The 21,890-nt window shown below is 42.1% G+C and overlaps 2 protein-coding genes and 3 long non-coding RNA genes across 5 annotated transcripts; all 5 read right to left on the reverse strand.

Moving 5' to 3' along the window:
- Positions 1–474: 474 nt before the first annotated feature.
- On the reverse strand, positions 475–2,301 carry LOC148399495 (uncharacterized). The gene is made up of 2 exons (XR_015857897.1): positions 2,122–2,301; positions 475–2,004 (listed from the first exon to the last, which is right to left on the reverse strand). It is a non-coding gene; the product is annotated as an uncharacterized LOC148399495 (long non-coding RNA).
- A 1,806-nt stretch (positions 2,302–4,107) lies between these two features.
- On the reverse strand, positions 4,108–7,993 carry LOC148399496 (uncharacterized). Its single transcript, XM_088372848.1, has 5 exons — positions 7,737–7,993; positions 5,925–6,203; positions 5,379–5,627; positions 4,888–5,151; positions 4,108–4,653 (listed from the first exon to the last, which is right to left on the reverse strand). Exons 1-5 carry the CDS (start codon positions 7,792–7,794, stop codon positions 4,436–4,438), a joined length of 1,068 nt encoding a protein of 355 aa, XP_088228974.1. The 5' UTR covers positions 7,795–7,993; the 3' UTR covers positions 4,108–4,435.
- A 2,105-nt stretch (positions 7,994–10,098) lies between these two features.
- Positions 10,099–11,925, reverse strand: LOC148399497 (uncharacterized). Its single transcript, XR_015857898.1, has 2 exons — positions 11,746–11,925; positions 10,099–11,628 (listed from the first exon to the last, which is right to left on the reverse strand). It is a non-coding gene; the product is annotated as an uncharacterized LOC148399497 (long non-coding RNA).
- Positions 11,926–13,729: 1,804 nt separating this feature from the next.
- Positions 13,730–17,614, reverse strand: LOC148399498 (uncharacterized). The gene is made up of 5 exons (XM_088372847.1): positions 17,359–17,614; positions 15,547–15,825; positions 15,001–15,249; positions 14,510–14,773; positions 13,730–14,275 (listed from the first exon to the last, which is right to left on the reverse strand). The coding sequence occupies exons 1-5, from the start codon at positions 17,414–17,416 to the stop codon at positions 14,058–14,060; spliced, it is 1,068 nt and encodes a 355-aa protein (XP_088228973.1). The 5' UTR covers positions 17,417–17,614; the 3' UTR covers positions 13,730–14,057.
- Positions 17,615–19,720: 2,106 nt separating this feature from the next.
- On the reverse strand, positions 19,721–21,547 carry LOC148399499 (uncharacterized). The gene is made up of 2 exons (XR_015857899.1): positions 21,368–21,547; positions 19,721–21,250 (listed from the first exon to the last, which is right to left on the reverse strand). It is a non-coding gene; the product is annotated as an uncharacterized LOC148399499 (long non-coding RNA).
- Between the last annotated feature and the right edge of the window lie 343 nt (positions 21,548–21,890).

Raw genomic sequence — 21,890 nt, forward strand, 5'->3', positions numbered from 1 at the left:
ATGAGCGCTGCAGAAGAGGGCTTCTTCCCAAACATGACTTAGCAAACAGTTGAAAGTTTTTGCACGATGCTAAACCTGAACCAAGACGCCTGCCTGATCACCTTTGACCCCTGAGACAAGGCAACCTGCAGGGAAGCCGCACGCAGTCTCAGAGTGATGTTTGCAAATGACGATAAATTCTAAAGCCCACAGTGATGTTTGCAAATGACGATGAATTCAAAAGCCCATCACTTTTATCTGGCTTCGATAATCATTTACTTTGTGCGTGGAATTTGTAGGGGTTATGGCAGACGGACGAAGGGAAAAAAACATAAATAGAAATACCCAGGAGTCAATTATGCGGGCCTGACCCCTACATGTGGGGGTGCAATGCCCCATGTACCCACCTCCCCTCCTCTAGCTACGCCAGTGGACAGCATGGCTATCTCGCGGCCAGCAGGCTCGGGGGTTCGAATCTCGTCTCAGACAAACAAGTTAAACAATAAAAATAGCCATTTTTATTCTTTGAGCATAACATATCAAAGATAAATCCATAATTCTATTATACGGTCACAAAAGTCAATGAACTATACAACAATGAACAATAAGTCACCGACAACTTCCGTCGGATGTGGAACTGTACTCCTTTGCTCGATAACAAAGCGGCAGTGAAATGACATGTATGTGAATTGTAATTATGGAAATGTAAAAGATGCTCCTTGAGTCAGTTTGTACTTATTAAAAAAAAAAAAAAAAACGAGTAAAATTGCTTCTTATGTTAAGGAAGTATTGTGGCATTCATCTCTAAACGACAGCATCACATGCAACTGAAACTAAACGAATGCTACGATTGCAAATGCACTTATGAAGGACAAACACGCACGTGCACTTCACAAACAAATCCTTTCACCTTAAATGTTGCTATGTACTTGCTACAAACCTTCAATTTAACATTTGCTAAAAGAATAGCTTCACTGAACGCACAAATATTTACCAAACAAAAAGTGACTTGAATATTTATTTAGGGGCCAAAAGAAATGAACAAAGGGATGGCCAGCATTTGTTTACAGTAACAATAGAATGAGATGACTAAAGATAGAAAGGTAATTGAACAAATACAAGATGACTGCTTTTTAGACAAGACAGTGAGGTTATATATATATAGATTTTTTTTTTTTTTTAACAACCATCACAGTGGGGTGGGGGAGGGGGGTGGAGGACAAAACTTCCTTCTTAATACAGTCACGCTACTCCAAGTGAATGCTGACAAGTAATGACACGGAACTACGTGAATGACAACACAAAAGTAAAGCGGACGGTCAGCACAAATCAGCGCTAATCTAGAATAGAAAAAGTTATTTTTGTTTTCGTTTGGCTGATGTTTAAATGCTATGGGAGCTTCTTCCCTGTGCTTTTTATTAGGGGTGAGGAATCTTGGCAGGGGCCAATGGACAAGCAAAAAGGGCCACACTCAAGAGTTTTATGTTTGTTTAGAGGGGGATTTAAAAAAAAAAAAAAAAAGATTACAGGAATAATTTTTTAACCCTAAAATATAGCCCATTAGAATTAAGTTGTTTGAAAAAAAATAATAGCGTAGTATGATGACAATGTCGGAATTTTAACGCAATCTCATAAATTATTTATTTTTTCATATATAGTCCCGTGAAATTACACGTTTGCCTTAAACAAACACGACTTTTGATTTAAAAATCAAATACTATTTTTCCGGAATTTTTTTCTCCCCCAGGTACGTTATATTATCTTGGTCTATTATTTGTGTCTCTCTCTTTCCAATAGGGTTCTTGCACTCCTCTGATGGGCATGTTTTACAAACGAGAATCTTAGGAGTTTTTGAATTCTAGTTTGTAGGTTCATCAGGCGTCCGGCCGGATAATTGACGTCGTTTTTTGGTTTTGCAGACCCGCTGAGATATCCATGACGCTGCCCATCGGGAAAAAAATTGGAAATTGGAACAGCCAATGCACAGCCACTCACACTCTCCTTTAGTGTGACGCCTAGCTATCTCTGCATTTCCAAAACAGACCAAGGATTGAACATTAGTTTCTGTTGTTTCTAGCTCTCACTTCTGACAAACAACCCCCGGCGTCCCCGGAGAATTACATTGTCTCCATCGTTACTCACCTCTGCCGGTCACGTCAATAAAATACGTTGAGTTTTAATCAAGGCCAGTTTGCATGCGGACAGGAAGGGGGCGGCGAGCCACACCCCGTCTTGCTCCTTTCACCACATGGCGTCAGAGAGGCGTGGCCGAGGTAGAAACAAGGCAGAGGAGGGAACAACGGAACTGGTAGAGGTTTGATTAAGGGTAAGGGTTGGAGATGGTGGACTTGGAGGGGCGGGAACCATGTAAAAAAAAACAGAAACCCAAATTAGGGTGGGGGGGCTTGCTGAATTTGCATGGCCTCATCATGCCTTGTGTCAGTAAATGACTTGGTCTTGAACTGGGCAGGAGATTGGAAACAAGCCTTGATATACTGTGGGGCAGTAAAATAGTCCTTGGACCCATCAGCATGGTTTCATCAGACCACAGTGCCTATCATATATATATATATATATATATATATATATATATATATATATATATACACACACAGTAATCCCTCATTTATTGCCACTAATTAATTCCAAAACCACCCGCGATATGTGAAAATCCACGAAGTAGTGTCACACTCATTTTTAACATACATCATCATTTTTTAGTGCGTATCAATAAGTGTATATTAAACTGTATAAGTGCATATGTTATCCTTAGAACATTAAATAATACTTTTAAACATGTAAATTCTATATTAATACATAGTATAATGACATACAGAAAATAATGTACGAATAATATAAATATAAATGGGATACGTGTGTGTGTGTGTGTGTGTGTGTGTGTGTGTGTGTGTGTGTGCGTGTTACATATGTACATGTAGCTCTTTATACTGTATGTTTTTTTCATTATTACAAATTATCATTACTTTATTAATATTATTATTATTATAACAAGTTTTATATAACAAACTACTGCAAGTATGTTTTTACTTACTGCAATCTGCTGGCGCGTGGGCAACTTGCGTGCAAAAATTCTTCAATTTAGAAGTTTAATTTTGAATGTTTGATTTGGGGGGGGTAAAAAAATCCGTACTGTACTAAAGCCGCGATAAACGAACCGCGATGTTGCGAGGGATTTCTTTTCAAAGCCTGCTATGAAAAAAAATCCATTGTACATTAAAATGCATAAAATGAGTTTTTGGTTTATTGTGAGCACAGCAAAGGTAACATGCCCATGATTGTGGAAGACTTAAAACAGCATCAGGAAACAAGTCGAGGCATCTCGACGTCTTACCTTGTTTACTTTTGCCACAATAACGTGGGACCTCCTTTGCTGGATGAAAGTGCACACTCGGCCTACTTCTTTTATAAAATCTTATTTGCACAGCAGCCTGACACCGCGTCCAGCATGCCTGGTGCAGACGGGCGTCCACTTGGCACCACCATCCAGATGAAGTGTTTGTTTGCATGTAAATCCACGAGGTCTTCGATGAACAGTCGCTTGTAAAGTAAAATCTTCCATACAAACTGCCCCCCAAAAAAAGACATTACTAAAAATGGACACCTCGGGATTAATGATTGCACACAAAAGCCGATAGATTCTCGTCGCACATTGGGCCTCGTCATTGCTGGCACGGCCTCTTGGTAGCGGCTAAAGTGCTAATCCGGTGTAAAATACGGCAGCGATTCACATATGACCCGTCAAGGAGCCCGACGTTGAACATGTTTGCAATGGAGAACTCAAAACGAGCATCCTGTTCTCTGTACATCCTGTTCATTTCTTGCATCCTTCAAGCAATGTGGCTTGGAAAGGTTAGTGAAAATCTACATAGAGCTTGAAAAATAAACCACGTAAACACATATAGGATGTATACAAATACAAAATAAAGCAATAAAGCAAAGATATGGAATTTAAAGAGTCAAGACAAATTTAAGGAGTCAAGACAAATTCAACCTTGTTTTGCCAGGATAAAAGGGAAGACAATTTGAAGGAAGATCTGGATTCGCAGAATCGAAATTCAACTTCACCCCTCACCATTTATGAATGAGCTCATTCAGAACAAACAAGGATTGAGTGATCATTTTATTGATTATTGGGGGGGGGGGGGGGAGAGAACAATAAGCAAAAGAAGCATTATCAATCGAAAGCAAAATGCGCATAGAGTGGCAAACCTAAGCCGAAAATGAATGATTGAATGCGCCGCCAGCGAGTGGCAAAGGTAAGCTTAATCAACGACTAAATACGCCCGCCTAGTGGCAAAACTCAACTAAATGCACCTACAGTGGTAAATGTAAGCTTAATCAATGACTAAATGCGCCTATAGTGGCTAATCAATGGCAGAATGCATGCAGTGGCTGGCGCTCACTTTTTCTGCCTCCACCTTCGGCTTGCTGTCTTCTAGGCGGCCAGCTGAAGCAGCAGATGCACCAGGGTGACCGTCACCAGCAGAGCAGGTGAGTAGGACAGGACGCTGCCGCTCCCGCCGGAGTTGTCGTGCACAACAACTGTGTCAGTGGTACTGCCGCGGCCGCCGCCGCCCGTAGTTGTCGGCTTTTTGGTGGTGCCGCCGCCGCTGCCGCCGCTGCCGCCGCCGCCGCTGCCGCCCTCATTGGTGCCTTTCGGATATGAATGGGAGAATGGCAATTGGAAAAGGTCAGCTGGCAACGTTTGAACTTGCCGCACACTTTTGCGCGCAGCACCGCGAGTGCGCTTTGTAAAGGAAAAAGTGCCGCTGAATGGGCTAGCTTCTTGGTTAGCTTCCACTGCCAATGAAATGCAAAATGGTTCCGGCTCAATCAAAGCTTTTCGGCTCTCATACCACCGAGTGGATTGTGCAACATCAAACTCACCCGGAATGCTGACAGTGAAGGACTCAGTGGTGGATGTGTCGTAGGTGGCCTTGTAGGTTCCCGCATTGGGTGCTGCCAGGGTCTTGAGTATCAGACCTTCATGCTTGTTTCCTTTTTTCTCGTGCCTCTCGAGCTGGCCGTCCACTTTCTCCCAGGTGACAGTACCAGTAGTAACTGATCCTGAGATTCTCAATTTGAGGTTTTCGCCCTGCTTGCCATTGCACGTCACGGTAGATCCCGCATCTCCTCCAAAGCAGTCGGCCACTGCCAGCACAAGAAAAGCAGATGTACATTCTGGTAACACGGGATGGATTGTGAGTGTACATTTAGCAAAATGTTTGGTAATCATTTGGCTAAGGTGCTGTCATGTGCACCTTCTAGTTTTTCTCACTCAAGCCTGCAAATGTGTGTGCGTGCGTGATTGTGCCTATATCAAGAAATGGTGCACAAAAAGCTTTCGTGTGGCAAGCGGCTTTCCTGCAACATCAAACCTTGGACGACAATCTCTTTGTCATTGTTGGTGCCTTTGTACTCTCCCTCGTCGTCGTCGTCCAGTTTCATGATCGTCATGGCCTTCGCTTCGAGTCCATTGTACTTATTCGCATTTGCTGTAATTGCGATGTTGTCCTTCGTCCATGCGTATGGGCCGCTGGCATCTGCCGAATTCAATTCGAGCTCTCCACCCGGCTTGCCCTTGCATGTCACCTTTTCAGACTGTTTGCCGTGGCAGACTGGTACCACTGCCAGCACAAGAAAAGCAGAATCACTCACTCTGAGCAAAGACGGTGGCACTAACTAAGTGGAAAAAGGCGCCGAGATGTTTTGCTATTTTGGTCAAACTTTGGACAAATCAGTTTTTTTCTCCAACTTTTCTCCTGAGCATAAGAGAATTTTGCAAACGCAGTTTCCCTGTGTGGAGTGTGTGCGTGTTGTCCCTGTGCGCGCGCACATTCTAAAAACATGTGTGTCCCTGTGCGAAGGAAATGGTGCGCAAGAAGCTTTTTTGTGTGGCCAGCGGCTTTCCTGCAACATCTAACCTTGGACCTGGAACTTTTGCTCTGGTGATGTGCTGGCCGTGTACTCTCCCTCGTCGCCTTCTTTCAGATTCAGGATCGTCAGTATTTTGTTGTTGTCAGCATCGAACGTATACTTTTCAGCGTCTGGCATAATTGTAGTAGTTCCTTTCTTCCATACGGCAGAAGTGGTAACTGCGCCTTTGATTGTCAATTTGACTTTTTCGCCCTTCTTGCGCTTGCACGGCACAGTTGAGCCAGCGGTGCCCGTGCAAGTTTCCTCTGTCTGCACCGCTGTCAGCACTAGAAAAGCAGAAGAGGGCAAAGTGTATCATCACTCACTCTGGTCTGGTCTGGTCTGGTCTGTGTGCAAAGTACACATTTGAGGAAAGACTGTTAAGACGCATTTTGCCCTTTTCATTTCTGAATATTCATTTAGCCATTGTCAATTGTTCTTTACTTTTTTGTTTGCGAGAGAAAAAGATGAAACTGCACTGGCCCCAAACTGTAATCCGCTATTAATAAGAATAAATTCAATTCGCCCTTCTTGTTTGCTTCCATGACTGGTTTGAAATGTTTTGTTTTAAACAGGTTTTCTTTTGAAACAAAGGTTAACATTGTGATCCTCCCACCCCCCTCGGCCCGCGCAACGCCATGTCCCGTTTGTAAATGCTAAATATTCCCTTTGTTATTTGAATTTGAGAACGAAAATCTGAATTTATTCTTTATAGTTTATACCGTTTGCAATTAAAGTTTCTATGAGTGGTGTTAAATGTTTTGTTTGAAATAAACTTTCTCTGAAACCAAGCTGATGTGTTTTATTATATTGAAAAACGTCATGTTCTGTTTGAAAATGTGATGATTTCCTGTTTAAAAAAAGTCCGAATTTATTCTTTATAATGTACACGGTTTGCAGTGAAAGAAAGTGGTTTTGAATGTTTTGTTTTAAATAGGCTCTCTTCGAAACCAAGATAACATTTTGTTCATATTCAGAAAATGCCATGTTTTGTTTGAAAATGCAAAATGTGATCCCCTTTGTTGAAAGAAATCTCAATTTTTTTTCCTAACAGTGTATACGGTTTGCAATCAAAGTGGTGTTTTTTTAAATAGGCTTTCTTTGAAACCAAGCTAACATTTTAAACAAAGTCATGATCGGTTTGAAAATGGAAACTGATTACCTTTATTGTTTAAAAAATGTAGACGGCCGATTTGCAATGAAAGTGCTTTTAAATCTTTTGTTTTAAATGGACTTTCTTTGAAGCCGAGGCAACACTTGGTGATTAGCTATAGTCCCATGTTCCGTTTGAAAATGCAAAATGTGATTCCCTTTGTTTAAAAAAATAAAATAATCTGAATTTATTCTTAACAGTGGATACCGTTTGCAATGAAAGTTTCCATGAGTGGTTTTGAATGTTTTTTTTTTTAAAGGCTTTCTTTGAAATCAAGGTAACGTATTTTGATTAACTATATTAAAAAACCCACCACGTTCAGTTTCAAAATGCAAAATGTGATTCCTTTAACTGTTGGGGAAAACAAGTCTGAATTCATTCTTTTTAGAGTATACCGTTTGCAGAAAAGTTTTTTTTTTTTTAAATAAGCTTTCTTTGAAATTAAGGAAACGTGTTATCTCTATTCAAAAAGCGCCACATTCTGTTTGCTTAATTTGTTAACAAAAATCAAAATGTATTCTTTATCGTGTATAAGTGACGTGGCAGAGAAAAAGCAAGGCACACACACAACAAAAGCGTCGTCTCTCTCCTAGGTCCAGTTTTATTCATGCGCCTAAAGCTTGCGCAAAATGGTTAGCAACATAGCAATTGAATTCAACGCCCTTACCTTGCCCGAATTGCTGGCTGAACACGAGCACCAAGCACAGGAGCTTGGAGAAGTTCATCTTCTTTCGAGGATGACTAGGAAGCGAGGGAGCGTTCGGACCTGCTGGAGCTGCTGCTGCTGCTGGAGCCGCGTGAAGAGGTGCGAGCAGGCCAGTCCACTGAACCAAACGAGCCGTAAGAACTCAGCGAGCGAGCGAGCTTCCTATAAAGCGCTCAATCGGCGTCATCTTCAATGGCGCTTGGAAAGTTTGCACATTTGTTGCTCGTTCATTGGCTGCATTTGGGAACTTTATGACGAGTGCGTGCGCGCTACACGTACGCAAAAGCTGCTGCGCAGCCTTACATAACCCCCTTTGTCTTACGCCATACAGCTCCTTTAAGTCTTTACGAAATGTCATAACTGTTGCCTATCCGAGTCACGACGAGCGGCACTTTATGTCCTTTCACAAGTCTTTTCGATTCTTTTCCAACTCCACTGAACAGATACACAGCCGTCTCCTCGACATTCGAGTGCCCCTTATCGCGGTGGCGCCTTTAGTGGCAGTAGTGGGAATCCTCGCTACCGAAAAGACATCCAACCTAATTAAGAAATAACTAAAAAAAATCCCAATGACGACGATTGTGGAGACACACATAGACCATAAAGGAATGGCACGTCACTGAAATAGCCTCTATGGGTTGGTTCACTTGCGTACCATTGGTGGCATGGCTTGTTTTTCTTTCGTGAAATGTAGACATCTTAAGCCCTACATCATTCGGACTCGATTGCGTAAGCGATGCGCAGGCCGTTATAATCCTGGAAAACAAAACAAAAATGAAACAAATTTATTGGAACAATATTGGAGTGGAGATTTAATATGATCTTGTTCTTCCCACTGCTTTTGAGGCACGGATGTTTTTTGTCATTTGTGTGTAAAAAAAAAAAAAGTATCTTTTTTTGTACTGTTACAAAATGCCATTGCCTATTACCTAAATAATCGTAATAATGACTGACTGACTGACTGACTTCTTGAACTGTAACTCTTCAAAGCACTTGCGTGACCCTGGCTTACCACACCCCACGCAAGTGTGTACTTTGTGTACGTGGGGACCCCACGCAAGTGTGTACTTTGTGTACGTGGGGTGCTTTGCGCCGTTTGACAGAACAAAGTGACAAAGCGCAGGCTGTGGAGTAAAATGGGGGGGTGCTTGCCCATCGTCACACAGCAAAAGTCTTTCTTTGCATGCTTTGTTGCCTTCAAGTAATTATTATTTTTTTTTTTTAACTGAACGTCTGTTTCAGGCATACAATATTTGCTTGGCTGTCTGACCAGCCATAAAATCTGCCTGGTAACGACGACGCTGGTGAGCCAGTGAAGGTGTTTACAACCACTGATGGGGTTTCTTCTCTTATTTTTCTTTGCAAAACATCTGCCCTTGGTCTTTTGGTGTTATTTTAACAGAACTACAGCTTAGACGCGCCACATTAAAAAAGCCGAATCAGCCGGCTTTGTTCCGATGTTAGATATTTCCTTTAATCCAGTTGAGACTTGCAAGGTCCGTACCTGGGTCCGTAGCTACCGCCAGGCAGACTAGACCGTTGCCTCGGGCGCCAGTTGGGGAGGGGGTCACCTTCAACCACCCAATATTACTTACTTTATACTTTTTCTTTCCAAGTTGTTCTACCCCATATAAATGCATATTTAGATATAAATGGCGCCCTCCATTTTGCAGGCTTTGACAATTCTGTTTGGGGGATCACACCAAACGCCCTCGAGCTGACTGTCTTGTGGCACACCACGGCCACGGCCAGGGGGCTCCAGGGAACATCTTGCCTAGGACACCAAATTGCTCAGGGCCACCACTGGACCGCACGGGTACACGTAGATCTTTAACTTTGTATGAGCGCTGCAGAAGAGGGCTTCTTCCCAAACATGACTTAGCAAACAGTTGAAAGTTTTTGCACGATGCTAAACCTGAACCAAGACGCCTGCCTGATCACCTTTGACCCCTGAGACAAGGCAACCTGCAGGGAAGCCGCACGCAGTCTCAGAGTGATGTTTGCAAATGACGATAAATTCTAAAGCCCACAGTGATGTTTGCAAATGACGATGAATTCAAAAGCCCATCACTTTTATCTGGCTTCGATAATCATTTACTTTGTGCGTGGAATTTGTAGGGGTTATGGCAGACGGACGAAGGGAAAAAAACATAAATAGAAATACCCAGGAGTCAATTATGCGGGCCTGACCCCTACATTTGCGACATGTGGGGGTGCAATGCCCCATGTACCCACCTCCCCTCCTCTAGCTACGCCAGTGGACAGCATGGCTATCTCGCGGCCAGCAGGCTCGGGGGTTCGAATCTCGTCTCAGACAAACAAGTTAAACAATAAAAATAGCCATTTTTATTCTTTGAGCATAACATATCAAAGATAAATCCATAATTCTATTATACGGTCACAAAAGTCAATGAACTATACAACAATGAACAATAAGTCACCGACAACTTCCGTCGGATGTGGAACTGTACTCCTTTGCTCGATAACAAAGCGGCAGTGAAATGACATGTATGTGAATTGTAATTATGGAAATGTAAAAGATGCTCCTTGAGTCAGTTTGTACTTATTAAAAAAAAAAAAAAAAACGAGTAAAATTGCTTCTTATGTTAAGGAAGTATTGTGGCATTCATCTCTAAACGACAGCATCACATGCAACTGAAACTAAACGAATGCTACGATTGCAAATGCACTTATGAAGGACAAACACGCACGTGCACTTCACAAACAAATCCTTTCACCTTAAATGTTGCTATGTACTTGCTACAAACCTTCAATTTAACATTTGCTAAAAGAATAGCTTCACTGAACGCACAAATATTTACCAAACAAAAAGTGACTTGAATATTTATTTAGGGGCCAAAAGAAATGAACAAAGGGATGGCCAGCATTTGTTTACAGTAACAATAGAATGAGATGACTAAAGATAGAAAGGTAATTGAACAAATACAAGATGACTGCTTTTTAGACAAGACAGTGAGGTTATATATATATAGATTTTTTTTTTTTTTTAACAACCATCACAGTGGGGTGGGGGAGGGGGGTGGAGGACAAAACTTCCTTCTTAATACAGTCACGCTACTCCAAGTGAATGCTGACAAGTAATGACACGGAACTACGTGAATGACAACACAAAAGTAAAGCGGACGGTCAGCACAAATCAGCGCTAATCTAGAATAGAAAAAGTTATTTTTGTTTTCGTTTGGCTGATGTTTAAATGCTATGGGAGCTTCTTCCCTGTGCTTTTTATTAGGGGTGAGGAATCTTGGCAGGGGCCAATGGACAAGCAAAAAGGGCCACACTCAAGAGTTTTATGTTTGTTTAGAGGGGGATTTAAAAAAAAAAAAAAAAAGATTACAGGAATAATTTTTTAACCCTAAAATATAGCCCATTAGAATTAAGTTGTTTGAAAAAAAATAATAGCGTAGTATGATGACAATGTCGGAATTTTAACGCAATCTCATAAATTATTTATTTTTTCATATATAGTCCCGTGAAATTACACGTTTGCCTTAAACAAACACGACTTTTGATTTAAAAATCAAATACTATTTTTCCGGAATTTTTTTCTCCCCCAGGTACGTTATATTATCTTGGTCTATTATTTGTGTCTCTCTCTTTCCAATAGGGTTCTTGCACTCCTCTGATGGGCATGTTTTACAAACGAGAATCTTAGGAGTTTTTGAATTCTAGTTTGTAGGTTCATCAGGCGTCCGGCCGGATAATTGACGTCGTTTTTTGGTTTTGCAGACCCGCTGAGATATCCATGACGCTGCCCATCGGGAAAAAAATTGGAAATTGGAACAGCCAATGCACAGCCACTCACACTCTCCTTTAGTGTGACGCCTAGCTATCTCTGCATTTCCAAAACAGACCAAGGATTGAACATTAGTTTCTGTTGTTTCTAGCTCTCACTTCTGACAAACAACCCCCGGCGTCCCCGGAGAATTACATTGTCTCCATCGTTACTCACCTCTGCCGGTCACGTCAATAAAATACGTTGAGTTTTAATCAAGGCCAGTTTGCATGCGGACAGGAAGGGGGCGGCGAGCCACACCCCGTCTTGCTCCTTTCACCACATGGCGTCAGAGAGGCGTGGCCGAGGTAGAAACAAGGCAGAGGAGGGAACAACGGAACTGGTAGAGGTTTGATTAAGGGTAAGGGTTGGAGATGGTGGACTTGGAGGGGCGGGAACCATGTAAAAAAAAACAGAAACCCAAATTAGGGTGGGGGGGCTTGCTGAATTTGCATGGCCTCATCATGCCTTGTGTCAGTAAATGACTTGGTCTTGAACTGGGCAGGAGATTGGAAACAAGCCTTGATATACTGTGGGGCAGTAAAATAGTCCTTGGACCCATCAGCATGGTTTCATCAGACCACAGTGCCTATCATATATATATATATATATATATATATATATATATATATATATATACACACACAGTAATCCCTCATTTATTGCCACTAATTAATTCCAAAACCACCCGCGATATGTGAAAATCCACGAAGTAGTGTCACACTCATTTTTAACATACATCATCATTTTTTAGTGCGTATCAATAAGTGTATATTAAACTGTATAAGTGCATATGTTATCCTTAGAACATTAAATAATACTTTTAAACATGTAAATTCTATATTAATACATAGTATAATGACATACAGAAAATAATGTACGAATAATATAAATATAAATGGGATACGTGTGTGTGTGTGTGTGTGTGTGTGTGTGTGTGTGTGTGTGTGCGTGTTACATATGTACATGTAGCTCTTTATACTGTATGTTTTTTTCATTATTACAAATTATCATTACTTTATTAATATTATTATTATTATAACAAGTTTTATATAACAAACTACTGCAAGTATGTTTTTACTTACTGCAATCTGCTGGCGCGTGGGCAACTTGCGTGCAAAAATTCTTCAATTTAGAAGTTTAATTTTGAATGTTTGATTTGGGGGGGGTAAAAAAATCCGTACTGTACTAAAGCCGCGATAAACGAACCGCGATGTTGCGAGGGATTTCTTTTCAAAGCCTGCTATGAAAAAAAATCCATTGTACATTAAAATGCATAAAATGAGTTTTTGGTTTATTGTGAGCACAGCAAAGGTAACATGCCCATGATTGTGGAAGACTTAAAACAGCATCAGGAAACAAGTCGAGGCATCTCGACGTCTTACCTTGTTTACTTTTGCCACAATAACGTGGGACCTCCTTTGCTGGATGAAAGTGCACACTCGGCCTACTTCTTTTATAAAATCTTATTTGCACAGCAGCCTGACACCGCGTCCAGCATGCCTGGTGCAGACGGGCGTCCACTTGGCACCACCATCCAGATGAAGTGTTTGTTTGCATGTAAATCCACGAGGTCTTCGATGAACAGTCGCTTGTAAAGTAAAATCTTCCATACAAACTGCCCCCCAAAAAAAGACATTACTAAAAATGGACACCTCGGGATTAATGATTGCACACAAAAGCCGATAGATTCTCGTCGCACATTGGGCCTCGTCATTGCTGGCACGGCCTCTTGGTAGCGGCTAAAGTGCTAATCCGGTGTAAAATACGGCAGCGATTCACATATGACCCGTCAAGGAGCCCGACGTTGAACATGTTTGCAATGGAGAACTCAAAACGAGCATCCTGTTCTCTGTACATCCTGTTCATTTCTTGCATCCTTCAAGCAATGTGGCTTGGAAAGGTTAGTGAAAATCTACATAGAGCTTGAAAAATAAACCACGTAAACACATATAGGATGTATACAAATACAAAATAAAGCAATAAAGCAAAGATATGGAATTTAAAGAGTCAAGACAAATTTAAGGAGTCAAGACAAATTCAACCTTGTTTTGCCAGGATAAAAGGGAAGACAATTTGAAGGAAGATCTGGATTCGCAGAATCGAAATTCAACTTCACCCCTCACCATTTATGAATGAGCTCATTCAGAACAAACAAGGATTGAGTGATCATTTTATTGATTATTGGGGGGGGGGGGGGGAGAGAACAATAAGCAAAAGAAGCATTATCAATCGAAAGCAAAATGCGCATAGAGTGGCAAACCTAAGCCGAAAATGAATGATTGAATGCGCCGCCAGCGAGTGGCAAAGGTAAGCTTAATCAACGACTAAATACGCCCGCCTAGTGGCAAAACTCAACTAAATGCACCTACAGTGGTAAATGTAAGCTTAATCAATGACTAAATGCGCCTATAGTGGCTAATCAATGGCAGAATGCATGCAGTGGCTGGCGCTCACTTTTTCTGCCTCCACCTTCGGCTTGCTGTCTTCTAGGCGGCCAGCTGAAGCAGCAGATGCACCAGGGTGACCGTCACCAGCAGAGCAGGTGAGTAGGACAGGACGCTGCCGCTCCCGCCGGAGTTGTCGTGCACAACAACTGTGTCAGTGGTACTGCCGCGGCCGCCGCCGCCCGTAGTTGTCGGCTTTTTGGTGGTGCCGCCGCCGCTGCCGCCGCTGCCGCCGCCGCCGCTGCCGCCCTCATTGGTGCCTTTCGGATATGAATGGGAGAATGGCAATTGGAAAAGGTCAGCTGGCAACGTTTGAACTTGCCGCACACTTTTGCGCGCAGCACCGCGAGTGCGCTTTGTAAAGGAAAAAGTGCCGCTGAATGGGCTAGCTTCTTGGTTAGCTTCCACTGCCAATGAAATGCAAAATGGTTCCGGCTCAATCAAAGCTTTTCGGCTCTCATACCACCGAGTGGATTGTGCAACATCAAACTCACCCGGAATGCTGACAGTGAAGGACTCAGTGGTGGATGTGTCGTAGGTGGCCTTGTAGGTTCCCGCATTGGGTGCTGCCAGGGTCTTGAGTATCAGACCTTCATGCTTGTTTCCTTTTTTCTCGTGCCTCTCGAGCTGGCCGTCCACTTTCTCCCAGGTGACAGTACCAGTAGTAACTGATCCTGAGATTCTCAATTTGAGGTTTTCGCCCTGCTTGCCATTGCACGTCACGGTAGATCCCGCATCTCCTCCAAAGCAGTCGGCCACTGCCAGCACAAGAAAAGCAGATGTACATTCTGGTAACACGGGATGGATTGTGAGTGTACATTTAGCAAAATGTTTGGTAATCATTTGGCTAAGGTGCTGTCATGTGCACCTTCTAGTTTTTCTCACTCAAGCCTGCAAATGTGTGTGCGTGCGTGATTGTGCCTATATCAAGAAATGGTGCACAAAAAGCTTTCGTGTGGCAAGCGGCTTTCCTGCAACATCAAACCTTGGACGACAATCTCTTTGTCATTGTTGGTGCCTTTGTACTCTCCCTCGTCGTCGTCGTCCAGTTTCATGATCGTCATGGCCTTCGCTTCGAGTCCATTGTACTTATTCGCATTTGCTGTAATTGCGATGTTGTCCTTCGTCCATGCGTATGGGCCGCTGGCATCTGCCGAATTCAATTCGAGCTCTCCACCCGGCTTGCCCTTGCATGTCACCTTTTCAGACTGTTTGCCGTGGCAGACTGGTACCACTGCCAGCACAAGAAAAGCAGAATCACTCACTCTGAGCAAAGACGGTGGCACTAACTAAGTGGAAAAAGGCGCCGAGATGTTTTGCTATTTTGGTCAAACTTTGGACAAATCAGTTTTTTTCTCCAACTTTTCTCCTGAGCATAAGAGAATTTTGCAAACGCAGTTTCCCTGTGTGGAGTGTGTGCGTGTTGTCCCTGTGCGCGCGCACATTCTAAAAACATGTGTGTCCCTGTGCGAAGGAAATGGTGCGCAAGAAGCTTTTTTGTGTGGCCAGCGGCTTTCCTGCAACATCTAACCTTGGACCTGGAACTTTTGCTCTGGTGATGTGCTGGCCGTGTACTCTCCCTCGTCGCCTTCTTTCAGATTCAGGATCGTCAGTATTTTGTTGTTGTCAGCATCGAACGTATACTTTTCAGCGTCTGGCATAATTGTAGTAGTTCCTTTCTTCCATACGGCAGAAGTGGTAACTGCGCCTTTGATTGTCAATTTGACTTTTTCGCCCTTCTTGCGCTTGCACGGCACAGTTGAGCCAGCGGTGCCCGTGCAAGTTTCCTCTGTCTGCACCGCTGTCAGCACTAGAAAAGCAGAAGAGGGCAAAGTGTATCATCACTCACTCTGGTCTGGTCTGGTCTGGTCTGTGTGCAAAGTACACATTTGAGGAAAGACTGTTAAGACGCATTTTGCCCTTTTCATTTCTGAATATTCATTTAGCCATTGTCAATTGTTCTTTACTTTTTTGTTTGCGAGAGAAAAAGATGAAACTGCACTGGCCCCAAACTGTAATCCGCTATTAATAAGAATAAATTCAATTCGCCCTTCTTGTTTGCTTCCATGACTGGTTTGAAATGTTTTGTTTTAAACAGGTTTTCTTTTGAAACAAAGGTTAACATTGTGATCCTCCCACCCCCCTCGGCCCGCGCAACGCCATGTCCCGTTTGTAAATGCTAAATATTCCCTTTGTTATTTGAATTTGAGAACGAAAATCTGAATTTATTCTTTATAGTTTATACCGTTTGCAATTAAAGTTTCTATGAGTGGTGTTAAATGTTTTGTTTGAAATAAACTTTCTCTGAAACCAAGCTGATGTGTTTTATTATATTGAAAAACGTCATGTTCTGTTTGAAAATGTGATGATTTCCTGTTTAAAAAAAGTCCGAATTTATTCTTTATAATGTACACGGTTTGCAGTGAAAGAAAGTGGTTTTGAATGTTTTGTTTTAAATAGGCTCTCTTCGAAACCAAGATAACATTTTGTTCATATTCAGAAAATGCCATGTTTTGTTTGAAAATGCAAAATGTGATCCCCTTTGTTGAAAGAAATCTCAATTTTTTTTCCTAACAGTGTATACGGTTTGCAATCAAAGTGGTGTTTTTTTAAATAGGCTTTCTTTGAAACCAAGCTAACATTTTAAACAAAGTCATGATCGGTTTGAAAATGGAAACTGATTACCTTTATTGTTTAAAAAATGTAGACGGCCGATTTGCAATGAAAGTGCTTTTAAATCTTTTGTTTTAAATGGACTTTCTTTGAAGCCGAGGCAACACTTGGTGATTAGCTATAGTCCCATGTTCCGTTTGAAAATGCAAAATGTGATTCCCTTTGTTTAAAAAAATAAAATAATCTGAATTTATTCTTAACAGTGGATACCGTTTGCAATGAAAGTTTCCATGAGTGGTTTTGAATGTTTTTTTTTTTAAAGGCTTTCTTTGAAATCAAGGTAACGTATTTTGATTAACTATATTAAAAAACCCACCACGTTCAGTTTCAAAATGCAAAATGTGATTCCTTTAACTGTTGGGGAAAACAAGTCTGAATTCATTCTTTTTAGAGTATACCGTTTGCAGAAAAGTTTTTTTTTTTTTAAATAAGCTTTCTTTGAAATTAAGGAAACGTGTTATCTCTATTCAAAAAGCGCCACATTCTGTTTGCTTAATTTGTTAACAAAAATCAAAATGTATTCTTTATCGTGTATAAGTGACGTGGCAGAGAAAAAGCAAGGCACACACACAACAAAAGCGTCGTCTCTCTCCTAGGTCCAGTTTTATTCATGCGCCTAAAGCTTGCGCAAAATGGTTAGCAACATAGCAATTGAATTCAACGCCCTTACCTTGCCCGAATTGCTGGCTGAACACGAGCACCAAGCACAGGAGCTTGGAGAAGTTCATCTTCTTTCGAGGATGACTAGGAAGCGAGGGAGCGTTCGGACCTGCTGGAGCTGCTGCTGCTGCTGGAGCCGCGTGAAGAGGTGCGAGCAGGCCAGTCCACTGAACCAAACGAGCCGTAAGAACTCAGCGAGCGAGCGAGCTTCCTATAAAGCGCTCAATCGGCGTCATCTTCAATGGCGCTTGGAAAGTTTGCACATTTGTTGCTCGTTCATTGGCTGCATTTGGGAACTTTATGACGAGTGCGTGCGCGCTACACGTACGCAAAAGCTGCTGCGCAGCCTTACATAACCCCCTTTGTCTTACGCCATACAGCTCCTTTAAGTCTTTACGAAATGTCATAACTGTTGCCTATCCGAGTCACGACGAGCGGCACTTTATGTCCTTTCACAAGTCTTTTCGATTCTTTTCCAACTCCACTGAACAGATACACAGCCGTCTCCTCGACATTCGAGTGCCCCTTATCGCGGTGGCGCCTTTAGTGGCAGTAGTGGGAATCCTCGCTACCGAAAAGACATCCAACCTAATTAAGAAATAACTAAAAAAAATCCCAATGACGACGATTGTGGAGACACACATAGACCATAAAGGAATGGCACGTCACTGAAATAGCCTCTATGGGTTGGTTCACTTGCGTACCATTGGTGGCATGGCTTGTTTTTCTTTCGTGAAATGTAGACATCTTAAGCCCTACATCATTCGGACTCGATTGCGTAAGCGATGCGCAGGCCGTTATAATCCTGGAAAACAAAACAAAAATGAAACAAATTTATTGGAACAATATTGGAGTGGAGATTTAATATGATCTTGTTCTTCCCACTGCTTTTGAGGCACGGATGTTTTTTGTCATTTGTGTGTAAAAAAAAAAAAAGTATCTTTTTTTGTACTGTTACAAAATGCCATTGCCTATTACCTAAATAATCGTAATAATGACTGACTGACTGACTGACTTCTTGAACTGTAACTCTTCAAAGCACTTGCGTGACCCTGGCTTACCACACCCCACGCAAGTGTGTACTTTGTGTACGTGGGGACCCCACGCAAGTGTGTACTTTGTGTACGTGGGGTGCTTTGCGCCGTTTGACAGAACAAAGTGACAAAGCGCAGGCTGTGGAGTAAAATGGGGGGGTGCTTGCCCATCGTCACACAGCAAAAGTCTTTCTTTGCATGCTTTGTTGCCTTCAAGTAATTATTATTATTTTTTTTTAACTGAACGTCTGTTTCAGGCATACAATATTTGCTTGGCTGTCTGACCAGCCATAAAATCTGCCTGGTAACGACGACGCTGGTGAGCCAGTGAAGGTGTTTACAACCACTGATGGGGTTTCTTCTCTTATTTTTCTTTGCAAAACATCTGCCCTTGGTCTTTTGGTGTTATTTTAACAGAACTACAGCTTAGACGCGCCACATTAAAAAAGCCGAATCAGCCGGCTTTGTTCCGATGTTAGATATTTCCTTTAATCCAGTTGAGACTTGCAAGGTCCGTACCTGGGTCCGTAGCTACCGCCAGGCAGACTAGACCGTTGCCTCGGGCGCCAGTTGGGGAGGGGGTCACCTTCAACCACCCAATATTACTTACTTTATACTTTTTCTTTCCAAGTTGTTCTACCCCATATAAATGCATATTTAGATATAAATGGCGCCCTCCATTTTGCAGGCTTTGACAATTCTGTTTGGGGGATCACACCAAACGCCCTCGAGCTGACTGTCTTGTGGCACACCACGGCCACGGCCAGGGGGCTCCAGGGAACATCTTGCCTAGGACACCAAATTGCTCAGGGCCACCACTGGACCGCACGGGTACACGTAGATCTTTAACTTTGTATGAGCGCTGCAGAAGAGGGCTTCTTCCCAAACATGACTTAGCAAACAGTTGAAAGTTTTTGCACGATGCTAAACCTGAACCAAGACGCCTGCCTGATCACCTTTGACCCCTGAGACAAGGCAACCTGCAGGGAAGCCGCACGCAGTCTCAGAGTGATGTTTGCAAATGACGATAAATTCTAAAGCCCACAGTGATGTTTGCAAATGACGATGAATTCAAAAGCCCATCACTTTTATCTGGCTTCGATAATCATTTACTTTGTGCGTGGAATTTGTAGGGGTTATGGCAGACGGACGAAGGGAAAAAAACATAAATAGAAATACCCAGGAGTCAATTATGCGGGCCTGACCCCTACATTTGCGACATGTGGGGGTGCAATGCCCCATGTACCCACCTCCCCTCCTCTAGCTACGCCAGTGGACAGCATGGCTATCTCGCGGCCAGCAGGCTCGGGGGTTCGAATCTCGTCTCAGACAAACAAGTTAAACAATAAAAATAGCCATTTTTATTCTTTGAGCATAACATATCAAAGATAAATCCATAATTCTATTATACGGTCACAAAAGTCAATGAACTATACAACAATGAACAATAAGTCACCGACAACTTCCGTCGGATGTGGAACTGTACTTCTTTGCTCGATAACAAAGCGGCAGTGAAATGACATGTATGTGAATTGTAATTATGGAAATGTAAAAGATGCTCCTTGAGTCAGTTTGTACTTATTAAAAAAAAAAAAAAAAACGAGTAAAATTGCTTCTTATGTTAAGGAAGTATTGTGGCATTCATCTCTAAACGACAGCATCACATGCAACTGAAACTAAACGAATGCTACGATTGCAAATGCACTTATGAAGGACAAACACGCACGTGCACTTCACAAACAAATCCTTTCACCTTAAATGTTGCTATGTACTTGCTACAAACCTTCAATTTAACATTTGCTAAAAGAATAGCTTCACTGAACGCACAAATATTTACCAAACAAAAAGTGACTTGAATATTTATTTAGGGGCCAAAAGAAATGAACAAAGGGATGGCCAGCATTTGTTTACAGTAACAATAGAATGAGATGACTAAAGATAGAAAGGTAATTGAACAAATACAAGATGACTGCTTTTTAGACAAGACAGTGAGGTTATATATATATAGATTTTTTTTTTTTTTTAACAACCATCACAGTGGGGTGGGGGAGGGGGGTGGAGGACAAAACTTCCTTCTTAATACAGTCACGCTACTCCAAGTGAATGCTGACAAGTAATGACACGGAACTACGTGAATGACAACACAAAAGTAAAGCGGACGGTCAGCACAAATCAGCGCTAATCTAGAATAGAAAAAGTTATTTTTGTTTTCGTTTGGCTGATGTTTAAATGCTATGGGAGCTTCTTCCCTGTGCTTTTTATTAGGGGTGAGGAATCTTGGCAGGGGCCAATGGACAAGCAAAAAGGGCCACACTCAAGAGTTTTATGTTTGTTTAGAGGGGGATTTAAAAAAAAAAAAAAAAAGATTACAGGAATAATTTTTTAACCCTAAAATATAGCCCATTAGAATTAAGTTGTTTGAAAAAAAATAATAGCGTAGTATGATGACAATGTCGGAATTTTAACGCAATCTCATAAATTATTTATTTTTTCATATATAGTCCCGTGAAATTACACGTTTGCCTTAAACAAACACGACTTTTGATTTAAAAATCAAATACTATTTTTCCGGAATTTTTTTCTCCCCCAGGTACGTTATATTATCTTGGTCTATTATTTGTGTCTCTCTCTTTCCAATAGGGTTCTTGCACTCCTCTGATGGGCATGTTTTACAAACGAGAATCTTAGGAGTTTTTGAATTCTAGTTTGTAGGTTCATCAGGCGTCCGGCCGGATAATTGACGTCGTTTTTTGGTTTTGCAGACCCGCTGAGATATCCATGACGCTGCCCATCGGGAAAAAAATTGGAAATTGGAACAGCCAATGCACAGCCACTCACACTCTCCTTTAGTGTGACGCCTAGCTATCTCTGCATTTCCAAAACAGACCAAGGATTGAACATTAGTTTCTGTTGTTTCTAGCTCTCACTTCTGACAAACAACCCCCGGCGTCCCCGGAGAATTACATTGTCTCCATCGTTACTCACCTCTGCCGGTCACGTCAATAAAATACGTTGAGTTTTAATCAAGGCCAGTTTGCATGCGGACAGGAAGGGGGCGGCGAGCCACACCCCGTCTTGCTCCTTTCACCACATGGCGTCAGAGAGGCGTGGCCGAGGTAGAAACAAGGCAGAGGAGGGAACAACGGAACTGGTAGAGGTTTGATTAAGGGTAAGGGTTGGAGATGGTGGACTTGGAGGGGCGGGAACCATGTAAAAAAAAACAGAAACCCAAATTAGGGTGGGGGGGCTTGCTGAATTTGCATGGCCTCATCATGCCTTGTGTCAGTAAATGACTTGGTCTTGAACTGGGCAGGAGATTGGAAACAAGCCTTGATATACTGTGGGGCAGTAAAATAGTCCTTGGACCCATCAGCATGGTTTCATCAGACCACAGTGCCTATCATATATATATATATATATATATATATATATATATATATATATACACACACAGTAATCCCTCATTTATTGCCACTAATTAATTCCAAAACCACCCGCGATATGTGAA

The sequence above is a fragment of the Syngnathus floridae genome, chromosome 4 (genome assembly GCF_059516105.1).
Source record: "Syngnathus floridae isolate MCC-2025c chromosome 4, RoL_Sflo_1.0, whole genome shotgun sequence".
In the NCBI taxonomy this organism is placed as follows: Eukaryota; Metazoa; Chordata; class Actinopteri; order Syngnathiformes; family Syngnathidae; genus Syngnathus; species Syngnathus floridae.

What these genes read in the sequence shown, in the direction of transcription:
- LOC148399496 (XM_088372848.1), bottom strand. Translation starts at nt 7,794, where the DNA reads ATGAACTTCTCCAAGCTCCTGTGCTTGGTGCTCGTGTTCAGCCAGCAA. An exon ending in CAGCCAGCAATTCGGGCAAG is followed by an intron (nt 6,204 to 7,736) that starts GTAAGGGCGTTG and finishes CTGCTTTTCTAG; the next exon opens with TGCTGACAGCGGTGCAGACA. An exon ending in GCAAAAGTTCCAGGTCCAAG is followed by an intron (nt 5,628 to 5,924) that starts GTTAGATGTTGC and finishes TTGTGCTGGCAG; the next exon opens with TGGTACCAGTCTGCCACGGC.
- LOC148399498 (XM_088372847.1), bottom strand. Translation starts at nt 17,416, where the DNA reads ATGAACTTCTCCAAGCTCCTGTGCTTGGTGCTCGTGTTCAGCCAGCAA. An exon ending in CAGCCAGCAATTCGGGCAAG is followed by an intron (nt 15,826 to 17,358) that starts GTAAGGGCGTTG and finishes CTGCTTTTCTAG; the next exon opens with TGCTGACAGCGGTGCAGACA. An exon ending in CTTCACTGTCAGCATTCCGG is followed by an intron (nt 14,276 to 14,509) that starts GTGAGTTTGATG and finishes CATATCCGAAAG; the next exon opens with GCACCAATGAGGGCGGCAGC.